The following is a 14,819-nucleotide window of genomic DNA, read 5'->3' on the forward strand; positions in this document are numbered from 1 at the left end:
CTGTAAAATCAGTCTGTACAGGTGAAACTCGAAAAATTAGAATATCGTGCTAAAGTTCATTTATTTCAGTAATGCAACTTAAAAGGTGAAACTAATATATGAGATAGACTCATTACATGCAAAGCAAGATAGTTCAAGCCGTGATTTGTCACAATTGTGATGATTATGGCTTACAGCTCATGAAAACCCCAAATCCACAATCTCAGAAAATTAGAATATTACATGCAATCAATAAAACAAGGATTGTACATAGAACAATATCGGACCTCTGAAAAGTATAGGCATGCATATGTACTCAGTACTTGGTTTGGGCCCCTTTTGCAGCAATTACTGCCTCAATGCAGCGTGGCATGGAAGCTATCAGCCTGTGGCACTGCTGAGGTGTTATGGAAGACCAGGAGGCTTCAATAGCGGCCTTCAGCTCTTCTGCATTGTTCGGTCTCATGTCTCTCATCTTTCTCTTGGCAATGCCCCATAGATTCTCTATGTGGTTCAGGTCAGGCGAGTTTGCTGGCCAATCAAGCACAGTAATTCCACGGTCATTGAACCAGGTTTTGGTGATAAAACATATCATGTGGAGTCACTCTGCACCTGCTCAGTTTGGTGTATATTGCTAGAGAGGTGTTTTTTTCTTTTTTCTTGGGAGATTGCATCATGTGATCAGCACAGGGCCAATCAGCACTGTCCAGACAGAGGTCAGGGGTTCTGTATCCTCCTAGAGAAGAATGAAAACTCCTCCGACAAGCTTTAACCAGTGCTCGGCTGGACACTGATACAAGAAAAGGCATTTAATAGTTTATATTTAATAAAATAATTGCATTTCCATGTTCTGTGCACTATGGGAGACCAGTTATAGTGAATAGAGGGTCCTGGGTTTGGTAACACTTTAAATATGGTGGCTGCATTAGTTTTATTTTTTAAAGCGGTAATAAACCAAATGCATTAAATTGAAGCTTACCAATTTTTAAATGTGGTGGCTGCATTAGTTCTCTTTGTAAGGTTTTTTTGTTTTTGTTTTTTTTACCTGCTGATCCAGCTAGAGGTGTTTTTACAATTGTCAGCTTTTATTCATTTATGTAAAACCTAAAAGGAACAAAACTGTTTTTCTGTAACAGTGTGTTTACTGGAGTTCAGCTTCAATAAATAATCAAGTCCATCTAAATCTGCTAGTCTAACACTACCCTCCCCCCAGACTGAAAATGCTGCTGTATAATGGTATTTGGTTCACTTCTTCATCCAGAGTGCAGACACCCTAAGAAAGGAATTGTTTTACTGGTAGTATCACCAGGTGAAATAAAGAACAAAAGATTAAAAAAAAGAGAACTAATGCAGCCACCATATCTAATGGTAAGCTGCAATGTAACATTTGATTGGTAAGCTGCAATGTAACATTTGATTAGTAAGCTGCAATATAACATTTAAAATTTTTGTTTTGGGTTTAACTAGTTGCCGACCGCAGATAGCCGAATGACGGCTGCATTGCGGCCAGCCACTTCTGGGTGGACGTCATATGACGTCCTCCCAAAACGCGCGTTGCGCGCACCCGGCGATCTCCGTGATCTCTGTGTCCTACGGACACAGCTGATCACGTGATGTGGTAAAAGGCCAATCACAGCGGCCTTTTACCACGTGATCAGCCGTGTCCAATGACACGCTGATCACAGGGAAATGCAAATGCCGGTTCTCGGCTGCACTTTCCTCACGCTGTCAGATTGTGAGGAAAGTACTGCCGAGAACCGGCAGTTGTCAGAGCGAGGATCGGCACCGATCATCGGGGCACTGATGATCAGTGCCCCGATGATCGGTGCCCAGCAGTGCCACCCACAAGTTCCGCCCACCTGTGCCCAGCAGTGCGCCCACTAGCTCCGCCCACCTGTGCCCAGCAGATCACCCACCTGTGCCCAGCAGTGCACCCACCTGTGCCCAGCAATGCATCCACCTGTGCCACTCTGCAGTGTCACACACCTGTGCCCAGAAGTGCCACCTACCTGTGCCCAGCAGTGCCACCCACCTGTGCCCACCCACCAGTGCTGCCCACCAGTGCTACCCACCAGTGCAGCCCAGCAGTGCTGCCGGTCAGTACCACCCGTCAGTGCCCAGCGGTTGTGCCAGTCAGTGCCCAGCAGTGATGCCAGTCAGTGCCGTCTATCAGTACCCATCATCGGTGCCGCCTATCAGTGCCGCCTATCAGTGCCGCCTATCTGTGACACCTCATTAGTGCTGCCTATCAGTGCTGCCTATCCGTGCCACCTCATTAGTACTGCCTATCAGTGCCATTTAGTGCTGCCTATCAGTGCCACCTATCAGTGCCCATCAGTGCTGCCTCATCAACGCACATCAGTGAAGGAGAAAAATTACCTGTTTGAAAAATTTTATAATAGAAACAAAGAAACTTTTTTTTTTTTTCAAATTTTTTGCATTTTTTTTGTTTATAGCGCAAAAAGTAAAGCGCCCAGCGGTGATTAAATACCACCAAAAGAAAGCTCTATTTGTGAGAAAAAAATTATCAAAATTTCATAAGGGTACAATGTTGCATGGCCGCGCAATTGTCAAAGTGCAACAGCACTGAAAGCTGAAAATTGGCCTGGTAAATAAGGGGGTATAAGTGCCTGGTAGGCAAGTGGTTAATACCACCTTAAAGTGCTACTAAACCCAAGACCCTGCATTCACTATAGCTGGTCTTCCATAGTACACAGAACATGGAAATGCACTTTTTTTAGTAAATATAAACTTTTCTCATCATATATCAGTCTTGTGACGTCTATCAGTGTCCAACTGAGCACTGGTTAATCTTGTAGGAGGAGTTTTCATTCTCCTCTGACTGTCCTATGAGGCTGCATGACCCCTGGCCCTCTGTCTGAACAGTGCTGATTGGCCCCTTTGATCACATGCACTCACCCAAAGAAAAAAAAACATCTTTAGCAATACACACTAAACTGAGCATGTGCAGAGTGACTCCTAGAGCTCTGTTCTATCAGCAACTGGATTGAGGACTGTGGAAGAAGGGGATGATCAGAGAACACAGGATCAAGCAACCTTTTTTTACACACGTGGAGGATTAAACCTTTAGGTTTCACAGTGAGTATAACAAACATGCTTTACTATATATGCAGACTGATTTTACTATTGTGTGTTTAGTAACACTTTAAGGCTTGTTTCCTTTATTTTTCATCTTGTGATCTTGCCAATAACACACTTCCTGTTTTATGGTGTCTCTACTCCACTAGAAAGACAACGGAGACACTTTTGGACAGCATTGTCAATTTGGGGAGAGGATAGTGTTAGATGATTAACTCCGGCTACCACACTTAACCGGTTACAGCAACAGTTTTCTTATCTTTTGGGATAAAGATTCTACATAAATTGAATATAAGCTGACCACTGTAAGCACCCCTGTCAGTGTTAAATCATTTGTATCAACCCTCTAACTGCCACTTTTGCTGAACAGCTTATTCTATTAAAGGAAAGTGAAAATTGAATGGGCTTACCTGCTGGATTACCATCTGAAAATAGGAGTAAAATGTAGACACCACATTTAAGTGATACTAAACCTAAAAAGGTGTTTTACTTTCATGCATTGCTTGCATTAAGGTAAAAAAAAAACATTTTAGTTTCCCTATACTCTCCTACCCTGTGTGAAGGGTAAGACAGGGGAGAAGAGATTAGCGATGTGCATGGCTGCTTCCTCTTCACACAGGGACTCGAACAGCAGCAGGAGCCATTGGCTCTTGCTGCTGTCAAGCAAATGCAGTGAAGAGGAAGTGGGAGGCTAAGTCCTGCTGTGTGTTTCCTTGGATCATGGCGTGTCCCCATAGCAAACAGCTTGTTATGGGGACACACAAAAAGAGGAGGAGCCAGGATCTTCGACAGGGGACCCAAGAAGAGAAGGATTGAACTGCTCTGTGCAATACCACTGCACAGAGCAGGTGAGGATAACATGTTTGTTATTTTAATTAAAAAAAAAATAAATCTGCCTTTAGGAACACTTTAAGTATTGGTAAGCTTCAAAATATTTTAGTTGTAGGTTTAGAAATGCTTTAGGTTTCAAGAACTAAATATATTAGGGCAGCACAGTGGCTAAATGGTTAGCACTTCCACCTGGCAGTACTAGGGTTGTTGGTTCAAATCTTAACCATGATACCACCTGGCTGGAGTTTGCATGTTCTCCCTGTGCCTGCATGTTCTCCCTGTGCCTGCATGGGTTTCCTCTGGGTACACCCACACTCCAAACACATGGTAGGTTCATTGGCTCCTGTCTAAATTGGCCCTAGTATGTGTACGTATGAATGTGAGTTAGGGACCTTAGATTGTACGCCCCTTGAGGGTTAGGGACTGATGTTAATGTACAATATATATGTAAAGCGCTGCGTAAATTGATGGCGTTATATAAGTACCTGTAATAAATAAATAATAAAATATTGCAATGAAAACAACAGTCTACAAAATGATGTAGTGGGGAGTAACATTTTTTGAAACTCTGTTCTGACATCTCTTGAAGATCGTTAACAGCTATTACTTTGGTACCCTACTGAAAGCTATTATAGAATAATGGACTGTACAGCAAAGTTACACAAATGTCAGAAAACATATCTTTGCCTTTGAATGTTAATATTAATTAGTCTTTAGCAGCATTTTTTCACATAATGTAGCTTTGAAGTTTCAAGGTTTATTGATCAAATTGTCATCATACTGATTGAGGCATGCTTCTCTCCAGTGACCAATGATTCCACGTAGTGTCCACATGCCACGAATACTTCACTGTTCTACCTAGCAGCATCAAAGTTATTTCTAGGTTACAGTAACCTCCTCTAAAGGCATTCTGATTTAGGATCTTGCTGTACTAATGTGTGTACATTTGTGTTTGTGAATCTCTATAGCTGCCCTGGTTCATTGCCTTTTTACCACCCCATGTAATTACACCGTGTAATGGACTATGACAGCCCTATGAAATGGCTCTTGTGCTTTTTTTTTTTAACTATGTATTAAGGTAATAGCAGTCATTCCATATAGAATTATATGGTAGTGACGTTTTGATGTTTCATCATGCAAAAACACTACAATTATTATATATTAAAAGTGAATAACCTGGCACTGAACTTTTGATCTGTAAGTCAAAATTACCCTAATAAAGTGTGATGATAATTATTAAAATATAACTAAAGGCAAACTTTTTTTTTTTTTTCTTAGTTTTGGATAGAGCGGAGATGGATCAGGTTTTTATTGCTGTCTGTGCCCCCTCTCTAGGGAGATTCACCCTCTCTATTTGTCCTGTTTACCCTTCTCATGGAAAGCAAATTTAAAATCTTGGGTTCTTCCTAGAAAAGTAACAGAGGGGAAATCTTCCAATGAGGACATTAGTTCTGGTGACCTGGAGGTCCCCAAGAAATTCCCTTAATTTGCAGGAATTTTCTCTAACTTCCTGTTTTGGCTATGGGACAAGAAGTGAAGAAATTGGACACAGCCGGCAAAAAAAAACAAAAATCAGACAGGGGTTATAACCCTCCCTTGCTCTATCCAAAAATGGAAAAAAAAAGTTTTACCTATAGTTCTACTTTAATATTTTCTCCATTGTTCTATCGACCATTGATCATGCCAATTTTGTATTTTTTTCGTACCTTGTAGGAGCTAGAATTTAGCTAACTGCTTCAAACTCTTCGTCAACTTTCTAAAACAACATCTGTCATAAATGATTGTCTCTGGTAGTGGTTGCTAAACTGTGGCTGGATGTGACCCTTTGCTTGCCTTTTTCCGACACTACTCCAGCTGACACCAATGATGGACTACATCAAAGGGGTAATATTCCCCCACTGATATCAACAAGCACTATTCCTCCCATTAAAATCTATGGTGGAGCATTGCTTGCTGCACTGGCCATACTCTAAATCTGTCCAAAGCCTGAAGGACAGTAAACTGGCCCTTTGCTTAGAAAGTGTGAAGAACCTGGTCTACTGGTCTATAGTAATGCAGTCTTCATTTCATTTTCTCTCGTTAACTGGAACAATATAACGGATAATCTGGTTGGGAAGGGCAACACAGTTCTCCTTTAAGAAACTTTTATAAATCAGGCAATGGTTATCTCTAAATTCCCACAATACCTCTGCAATCTGCTGCGAAGAAATACATACCTTAATAAGAGTGTTCCATGCCAAAGAACATGGCGTATTTATACTCTTCACTCCCTTGAGTTCTCCTTGGAAAGCCTCTGTGTCTGCTCAATGTTCCTTTCCTGCCTTAGAATAGCTTGACTTGTGCCAGAATTTATCCTTGCAATCACATGCTGTATCTTAATTCTACGAAACCTTGCACATGATAAGCTATTCTGATGTGGTGTTATCAAACTTTCTAAATTTACCTTGAACTGCATAATAAAAATTGCACACAATCTGCTTTATGTGGATTCTCTCTCCATTCTGCTTTAACAGCAAAAAAAATATTTAAATACTGAAGTGCTGTTATAATTCCTACATGTAACCAACTAACTACAGTATATAATGTCCTTTTTTCTGATGGTAGTGGCCAAACCCCATACCCAAGACCCTCAAAGCATATCTCAGGAATAACGTTCTCCTTGTAATACAGTAATGTGATGCACAGTATATTTTGTAATAATTCCCACAGAGATGAGTAGGAATTTAGACAGAAAAAAATTCTATCTACCCAATTTACCAATGCCTCCAATACTATCCTCCTACCGCAAACATTTGAGCACAATTCATGCATAGTGGTATCTGCCCATGCTTATGAGCATTCCAAACCACCCTTTAGTGATACAGGGAGATCTACTTCGACTTCAAGATAATCCATTTGGTAACCACCATAGAAAGGGAACCTCCTACAATGTAGATGCAGTGAGCTCTACTAGCCAGCTAACGAACCTATTAATCTTATTTCTAAGTTATAATAAAAAGAAGTTCCCAGTTGCATACATGTATGGATATACAATATGTAAAAGCCGCATGTGGGGAGGTGCAGCAAGTTGCAGGCAGTAATTAAGTCCAGTCGTAGCAAAACTTAAACCTTGTATTAAGCAGAATGCCAATATTACAAACACCGTAGTGGGGAGCTCCGCTTGGGGAAATAATTCACAATTCAATGTAGTCACAGTTGCGGCTGAGGAGAGGTGCCGACAGCATCTGTTTAGAGGGTGAAGTGTGGCCTTCAGTAAGTTTAGCACGTCCTTAGCCTTTTCCTTCTCTTCAGGAACCTGTCCCTGTCACTAGTTACTGTCCTTGATATGCAGGGTCTCTCTCCCTACACTAGCCATTCTCACAAAACACGCCAAAACCCCGGGGCAGGGACTTAAATAGACCATGCTAATCCAAGATGGCCACCAAGGGTCACATGGCTGCACAGTAGCCAACCAGAACGCTGCTCCACTGGTCCAGGAAACCATGGAGAAAACATGTTTCTAGGCTGTGGTATCACTTAGGTTGAGCGCCACCTACTGTGGAAAGAACAGACTGCACCTGCCTACATGCGCTTAAGCGGAGTTCCACTCACTCTGTTACAAAAAAAATATCAGCAGCTACAAAAACTGTAGCTGCTGACTTTTATAAAACAGCCACTCACCTATCCCACGATCCTGCGGTGCCCCCCACTGCTGCCCGTTTTACTGGCCATCTTGGATTCCAGGAGACGGCATCTTCAGTGTGGGCACCCGGCTGTGACAGCTTGCGGCTTCACAGCTGGGTGCCCACTGCGCATGCTGCTACTGCGAGTAGCGTTGGGCTTTCTGAATGGCTTCTGGGACCTGTCACGTGTCCCACAAGACTACGGGGAGGGAGGGTAGAAGGACAACTTCCACAGCGGAAGTGGCAACGGGGACCTGTCAATTTCGGGTACCCGTTCCCCCCCCGCGCTCCCCAATCCTTAATGGGGAGCGGGGGACAAATCTTTAAAGCGGAACTTCCCCTTTTGGGTGGAACTCCACTTTAATGTCTAGGTTCCACTGTGCCTTAGGAAAATAGCATCACTGGGACTTTGTACAGTAGTAAATCTATACAATTAGACATCTAGATTCACAAAGGGCATATGAAGAGCTCTCAACTAACACAATCAATGGAGTAAAATGGCAGTCCTCATAGTCTGACAATGCAAATATAGGCTGTGGGGAGGTTAATGTACTAAGTGCACAATACAAAATGCAATTGGTGTAAAGATATACTCTATGGCTATCATGTATATGTGGCATCCATTCTAGTTTATTCTTTTTTTCCAGGCTCAGCTGGAAGCACAGAAAGCCACACAAGATTTCCAGCGTGCCACAGAAGTGCTTCGAGCAGCCAAGGAAACCATTTCGCTAGCAGAACAGCGACTGCTGGAAGAGGAAAAGCGCCAGTTTGATTCTGCATGGCAGGAAATGCTTAACCATGCCACACAACGGGTACGTTGTACCATTCCTATGCACAACACTCCCACTACATCTTTTACACCAGGATTTATGTGATTTTTTTCAAGCAATTTGCTATTATGGATGTATGTGTGTGTGTGTATATATATATGTATGTGTGTGTATGTATATGTATGTATGTATGTATATGTGTGTGTATGTATGTATGTGTATATGTATATATGTATGTATGTATATATATGTATATATATATATATATATATATATATATATGTATATGTGTATATATATATATATATATATATATATGAATTTTTTTTTAAAGGTGGACTTTAAAGTGTTGGAAAGTCAGAATCATCAGTAACTTGCATCCCTTATGTTTTATCAAGATACAAAGTACTGTGTGTCCGTTTTTTTTTATTCTAATCCTAAATACCCTCTCTTACAGCACAGCTGTGCTGTCATTTGTCTCCCTCCGCTCTCCTTCTCCTATCTAAAGAGAGCAGCGGGAGGGGCTGAGATTCCCCTCTGGGGTCAGCCGGCCAGCAGAGGGAGGTCTCATGATTGCACAGCGGTGCTTTGCAAGAAGGTATTCAGGATTAGAATTTTTTTCAAAAACTGAGACACAGTTCTTTGTATCTTGATACAAGTGGCCTTTAGGGAGGGGTTGCTCCTTCCAGGCTTACTTACCTTCAGTCTATCCATTACTATACATATGCTTCTACTATGGAGGCTTTCAAAATGATAGAGTTAGGACTGCAAAATATACTGGGGTACCGTGAAGATGCTCTTCAGCTTACGCAAGTATTTGCAAATGGGTGCAAACTAAACCCCTGTCTTTAATGCAAAATGTTAGATAGGACAATTTGGTTGGTTGCAGGCTGGTTGGTAAGTTGAGCTGGGACTTTTCTCTCTGTTATTGTTTGACATGCGTCACCCTTCCATGTGCTCCTTGCTGCAAAGGCCAGTTATAGATTTGGGCAGTTGCTGTTTGTTTGTACATTCTAAAGAAGACTGCAAGCAGGCAGGTAGATTTATTTTATTGTAGAAAAGACATTGCATGTTTCTTTTGCAATAAAGTGCCAGTGTCACGATCGCGGCGTCAGTCCCCAGCCTTTCTCACCAAACTCGTGACCGAAGGACTAGCTGGTCTAAAACCGCGATGTGACGTGCGCAACAATACCACGCTCAGCTGCATCCTGCACAAAGATTTTCCAGCTAATGGACAACAATCTATGTACTTGCAGCCTGGACGCTATTGTTACTGGGTCGGGTTAATTACGCAATTAACCCTTCACACTGCCACCACCTCCTTTTTGTATAGAGAAAGCGGAAACTCAGCAATACACTAGGATGATTGGTTAACCGTCAGTATTCCGCTATCTCTACAGACCGGTTATATCGAGGGTTAAATACTCATAGTAGCGTTCTATTTAGAGGCCCAGATTCATAAATTGTAATACAGAGCTATAGAAACAGTTCAACACTTTTAGAAAGTAAGATTTATTACCAAAAGGTTAAAAGGGTGCAGTACGAATATTTACAGAAAGAAGATGTAACCGATATATATATAAATATACAGAGCACAACAGCACAGCAAACAGATAACAGAAGTTTAGGTAAATAAGTACTTGGCAAATAAATGCCTGGGGTTAAGCAGTTTCAAGTCTGATGAGCTAAGAAGGGATTTCTGGTCTCGCACTTCGTTGTTGCCGCGAGCTTCTCCTTTGCTTTCTGTCCGCTAGATGTTATATCAAGGACCGTCCTTACTTCTCTGACTGAACACAAAACAAAGAGAGCTCTTCTTTTCTAAGACCAACTCAACTGGAATCTTCCTATCACGGCCAAGCCAATACCTTATTTGGCAAAAGAATTGTTAGGCAGGCTCATATGCTGCTTGCATTCCTGAGGGAGGGGAATGAGGAGATAACGTCTGCTCTTCTGTGCACACTTCCCCCTCTCAGGTGTTTGCATAGGAGTTTAAGAGAAATACCAAAATGTAGAACTTTGGGGTAAAATGGAGAACCGCACCTCTCCCTGTGGGCATGATTGTAACAGCCAGCTCGTAGTTTTTAAAAATGAGACTTTAGTTTGACTCTAAGGAAAGAAAATTAATGTATTTTTCCCTTCTTAATAAAAAAAAAAAAGCTGCACATTGTTGAAATGCATTAAATGCATATCAGTGCAATGCGATTTTTGTTTAAAAAAAAAAAAGATGTCAATGTAAGTCAACGCAAGTGCATTCAGTGTGCGTCACTGTGGCTTAAATGTGGTGTGAATCCAGCTCTACTTAACAACTAAATAAAAATAATTATTAGACTGGCTGTCAAAATACACTGATCAGTGGCTGCAGCTGGTGATTGAAAGAAGGCTTCCAATGTGTCCCTAAGGATCGCCTTCTGATGAACAAGGATAGCCACACACAGATCAATATTTGCCCATTTCCTGCTATGGTAAGCTTTATAGGTGTATGTTAAAGAGTCCAAATTACAGGAAGATGTGGATGCTGTATCCTGCTGCGTTCTACGTTGTGCTCTATGCTGGAAATGCAGAGTGTGTACATTGTGCCAAGCAGTGTCTGTACTGCACAGGCACGAGAACGAGTGGTGCATGCTGGGATAGCCAGCAGCACCGATTACTGGAAATAAATACCTGCGGGCTTCAGATGCCCACAGCCATCATGGCGCCTGCCTGCTTCCGAGATCATGGTAAATTGTTAATAATTACGAAGTAGTTACAATGCTTTTACTATTGAATTATTCCAATTGTTAATGCTATTTGAAAGGTCATCGTGGATCTGCTTTTACCAAAAATTTATTAGGGGGACTGGAGCTCCGCTTTAACTGTACTCTATTCGACAAATAACTTGTGTGTATATAGTCCTTTTAAAGTGACTTACGTAGCGTTGTATGCAGGTTTTATTATACTTATGCACTTTTTGTAGCTGTTGCCCCTAGATTGCATAGAATAGGGTAAACTGGAGTGAAGATAAATACTTATTCTGTATCTTTCTTTTGAAGGTCATGGAAGAAGAGCAGAAGAAGACGCGCAGCGAGCTGGTACACAAAGAAACAGCGGCTAAATATAATGCTGCCATGGGCAGAATGAAGCAGCTAGAGAAAAAATTAAAACGGAGCATCAGTAAATCAAAGTATGTATAAAGACAGAAGGTCCAAGCATACTGTATGTATGTGTGTGTATGTGTATATATATATATATATATATATATATATATATCTATATAATCTATCTATATATATATCTGGAGGCACAATATGCCTTGTCCTGCTTTGAATAGCGGTTCCTAACTTTTTTTTTTTTTTTTAATTCTTTATTTAACGAAAGACTTGTTTTAACATTCTAATCCACTTCGTCAATATAAAAAAATAGGGCAAGTGAGACACAGCTGAAGGCTCCTAGAAAGGTCAGTCTGTATACTCAGACAGAGATTAGAGGATCAGCAATCTATGGTTACAACAGCGAGACCCACAGTGACAGAGTGACCAAATAGAGTGAAAATGGGCCTTTGCATTACAAACTAGGACACCCAAGCCAGCTGCCTGCCAGAGAACTTAACCAAATGTTTTTGGACCCTTTTTTTTTTTTTTGAAGAGGCTACTTTAAGTTTTAGACACTTTGGGGGTTATTGTGGGAAAAAGGGGGTCCTCTGTTATCTCGGAATCCCCTTTGTTCTGACAACGGAACAAGAAATGGGAGATTCCAGGGTATTCAAAAGTGGTACCAGGGTATTCCAAAATATTGTAAAATAGGAATTGCAATTTATATTTTGGTATACATGTATCAATAGCCATAGCTAATATTTTCCCACAGTTATGTACTAAAACTGCATGGTGCAAAATCTGGTGCAGAGAAACCATTACGGTTCTAGGTTTTATTGTCAAAGCTTAATCGAACAAGCTGGTTGGTTACGATGCACAGCTGCACCATATTCTGACTGCACCAGTTTTAGTAATCCTCCCACTTTATTTTGCCAAAGAAATTAACTACATACTGTTAAAACTGATCTCCAGCCTCTGCTCCATTAGATGATTCCCTTATTGTTTTTTTTTTTTCTTATTAAGTCCAAGTGATGTCCTCACCTACTGTAAAAAAAAAAAAAAAAAAAAAAAAAAAGCTCCTCTATCAGGAAGGCTTATGGAAGACACCCTATGTTATGAAGGTGCTGTGTGCAGAGCTAGTAGGGGTGTTGAGGAGAGCACTCACCCAGCACACACTAGCCAGCTGTAGTGGCTGGTCTCTTCAACTAGAACAGTTAGACTGAAAGAAGCAGCCCTTTAGTACCTGTCCATTCACACTGGCCCATTCACACGTTTACCTTGCATTGTCTTAAAATGTTACTAAACCCCCAACAGTAAAATCAGCCTGTATATGCATGCTTGTTATACTCACTGTGGATCCTAAAGAGTTATTCCTCCTTATTGTGTAAAAAGGATGTTTGATTCTGTATGCTCTGATCCCCCCCTTCTTCCAGTGTCTCCTAAATATCTCCTGATAGAACAGAGGCTCAGGGGCAAGCTGCACATGCTCAGTTTGGTGTGTATTGCTACAGAGTTTGTTTTCCTTTTCTTGGGACAGTGCATGTGATCAGCACAGGATCAATCAGCACTGTCCAAACAGGTCAGGGGTCCTGCATCCTTCCACAAGAGAATGAAAACTCATACAAGCTGTAACCAGTGCTTTGCTGAACACAGAAGTCACAAGACTGCTCTAACTGCTTATGAGAAAAGATATTTAGCAGGTTATATTTACTAAAATAGTTGCATTTCCATGTACTGTGTACTGTAAGAGACCAGATATAGTGAATGCAGGGTCCTGGGTTTAGTAACACTTTAAGGCAAGGCAGCAAAAAGGAAAAAAAAATAGATCTACAGTATCTTTTGCAATGCAGCGCATTACAATGCATGGTAATAATGCAGGTGTGTTGGTAGGATGAGTTGGGGCGCCATTTACAATCCATCCAACGCCAAACTGAGCAAAATCCTCTCTTGTATTAAAAGGTATAGACTCCAGAGAGAGAGATATCATTCTACCATTAGTAAGACCTCATCTGGAATATGCAGTTCGGTTTTGGGCACCAATTCACAAAAAGGACATTGGGGAACTGAAGAAAGTAAAGAGAAGGGCAACCAAACTGATAAGAGGCATGGAGATCAGCTATGAGGAAGGATTAGAGGAACTGAATTTATTCTCTCTTGAGAAGAGGAAATTAAGGGGGGATATGATCAACATGTATAAATACATCAGTGGTTCATATAGTGAACTCAGTGTAGAGCTATTCACCCTGAGGTCATCACAGAGGACAAGGGGGCACGATTTATGTCTGGAGGAAAACATGGAAAGGTTTCTTCACAGTGTGGCATAGACTCCCTCAAGAGTTGGTTCTGGTCAGCTCAGTGGATTGCGTTAAAAAAAAAAAGCCTGGATTCCTTTCTTAGATACACAGAATATAACTGGTTACTAACATTTACAAGTAAAGTTGATCCAGGGAATATCTGATTTGCCTCTCGGGGGATCAGGAAGGAATTTTTTTCCTCTGCAGAAGCAAATTGGATCATGCTTTGCTGGACTTTTTGCCTTCCTCTGGATCAACTGCGGGCATATAACTTTTTTTTTCTTCAGTTGAACTGGATGGACGTTGGTCTTTTTTCAACCAAACTAACTATGTATCCCTCTAAGACACATACACTGCACTAGGCGCAGAAGCTAGGGAACTGGCAGGATTTTATATAAAGTTAATTATGTCTGGCCAACAGCTTTAGGACCAGGCTTTTTCTGGCACTTTCTGTTCACATGTAACAATATGTTTTATTTGCAAAAATTACTTAGAACCCATATATATATATATATATATATATATATATATATATATATAAAACATTTTTTTTTTTACAGCAGAGGCCATAAAGAATAAATTGGTGGATTTTGCAATGTTTGTTATATCACATGGTATTTGCGTATCGGTTTTTCAAACACAGTCTGTTGGGGAAAAAATACACTTTTTTGAATTTTAGTGCAAAAAAACACAATACATAACCCATTTTTTTTAAATATGAAAGATGATGTTACACTGAGTAGATACAAAACATGTCACACTTTAAAATTGCGCCCGTACAATGGTAACAAACAACATAAATTTTACTATCCATAGGGGACTCTTTAAAAGCCTTCACAGGTTACCAGTTTAGATGTACAGAGGAAGTCTGGTGCTAGAATTACTGCCCATGTTAGCGGTGATATCTCGTGTGGGATGATTGATGTTTGCATGCATGCAGGACCAACACATGCAAGCACAGGGGGTTGGGGGCAATTTTTTTTTTTTTTTACACTCAATTGTATTTATTTAATCACTTTTATTGCTGTCACAAAGAATGTACACATCCATTGTGACATCAATAAACCTGTGACAGGTACTCTTTATGGAGGAATCTGGGGTCAATAGGACCTCAAA

The 14,819-nt window shown here is 40.9% G+C and overlaps 1 protein-coding gene across 1 annotated transcript in view; it reads left to right on the forward strand.

Moving 5' to 3' along the window:
* SH3BP5 (SH3 domain binding protein 5) overlaps positions 1-14,819 on the forward strand; it is a 117,347-nt gene that overhangs the window by 74,285 nt on the left and 28,243 nt on the right. The window contains exons 4-5 of the mRNA XM_089652074.1: positions 8,219-8,383; positions 11,371-11,501. Of these exons, the coding sequence (XP_089508200.1) occupies positions 8,219-8,383; positions 11,371-11,501 (296 nt within the window). The remainder of the gene's footprint in view (positions 1-8,218; positions 8,384-11,370; positions 11,502-14,819) is intronic.

The sequence above is a fragment of the Staurois parvus genome, unplaced genomic scaffold, assembly GCF_062004578.1.
Source record: "Staurois parvus isolate SC_StPar_1 unplaced genomic scaffold, SC_StPar_1.0 ptg000670l, whole genome shotgun sequence".
In the NCBI taxonomy this organism is placed as follows: Eukaryota; Metazoa; Chordata; class Amphibia; order Anura; family Ranidae; genus Staurois; species Staurois parvus.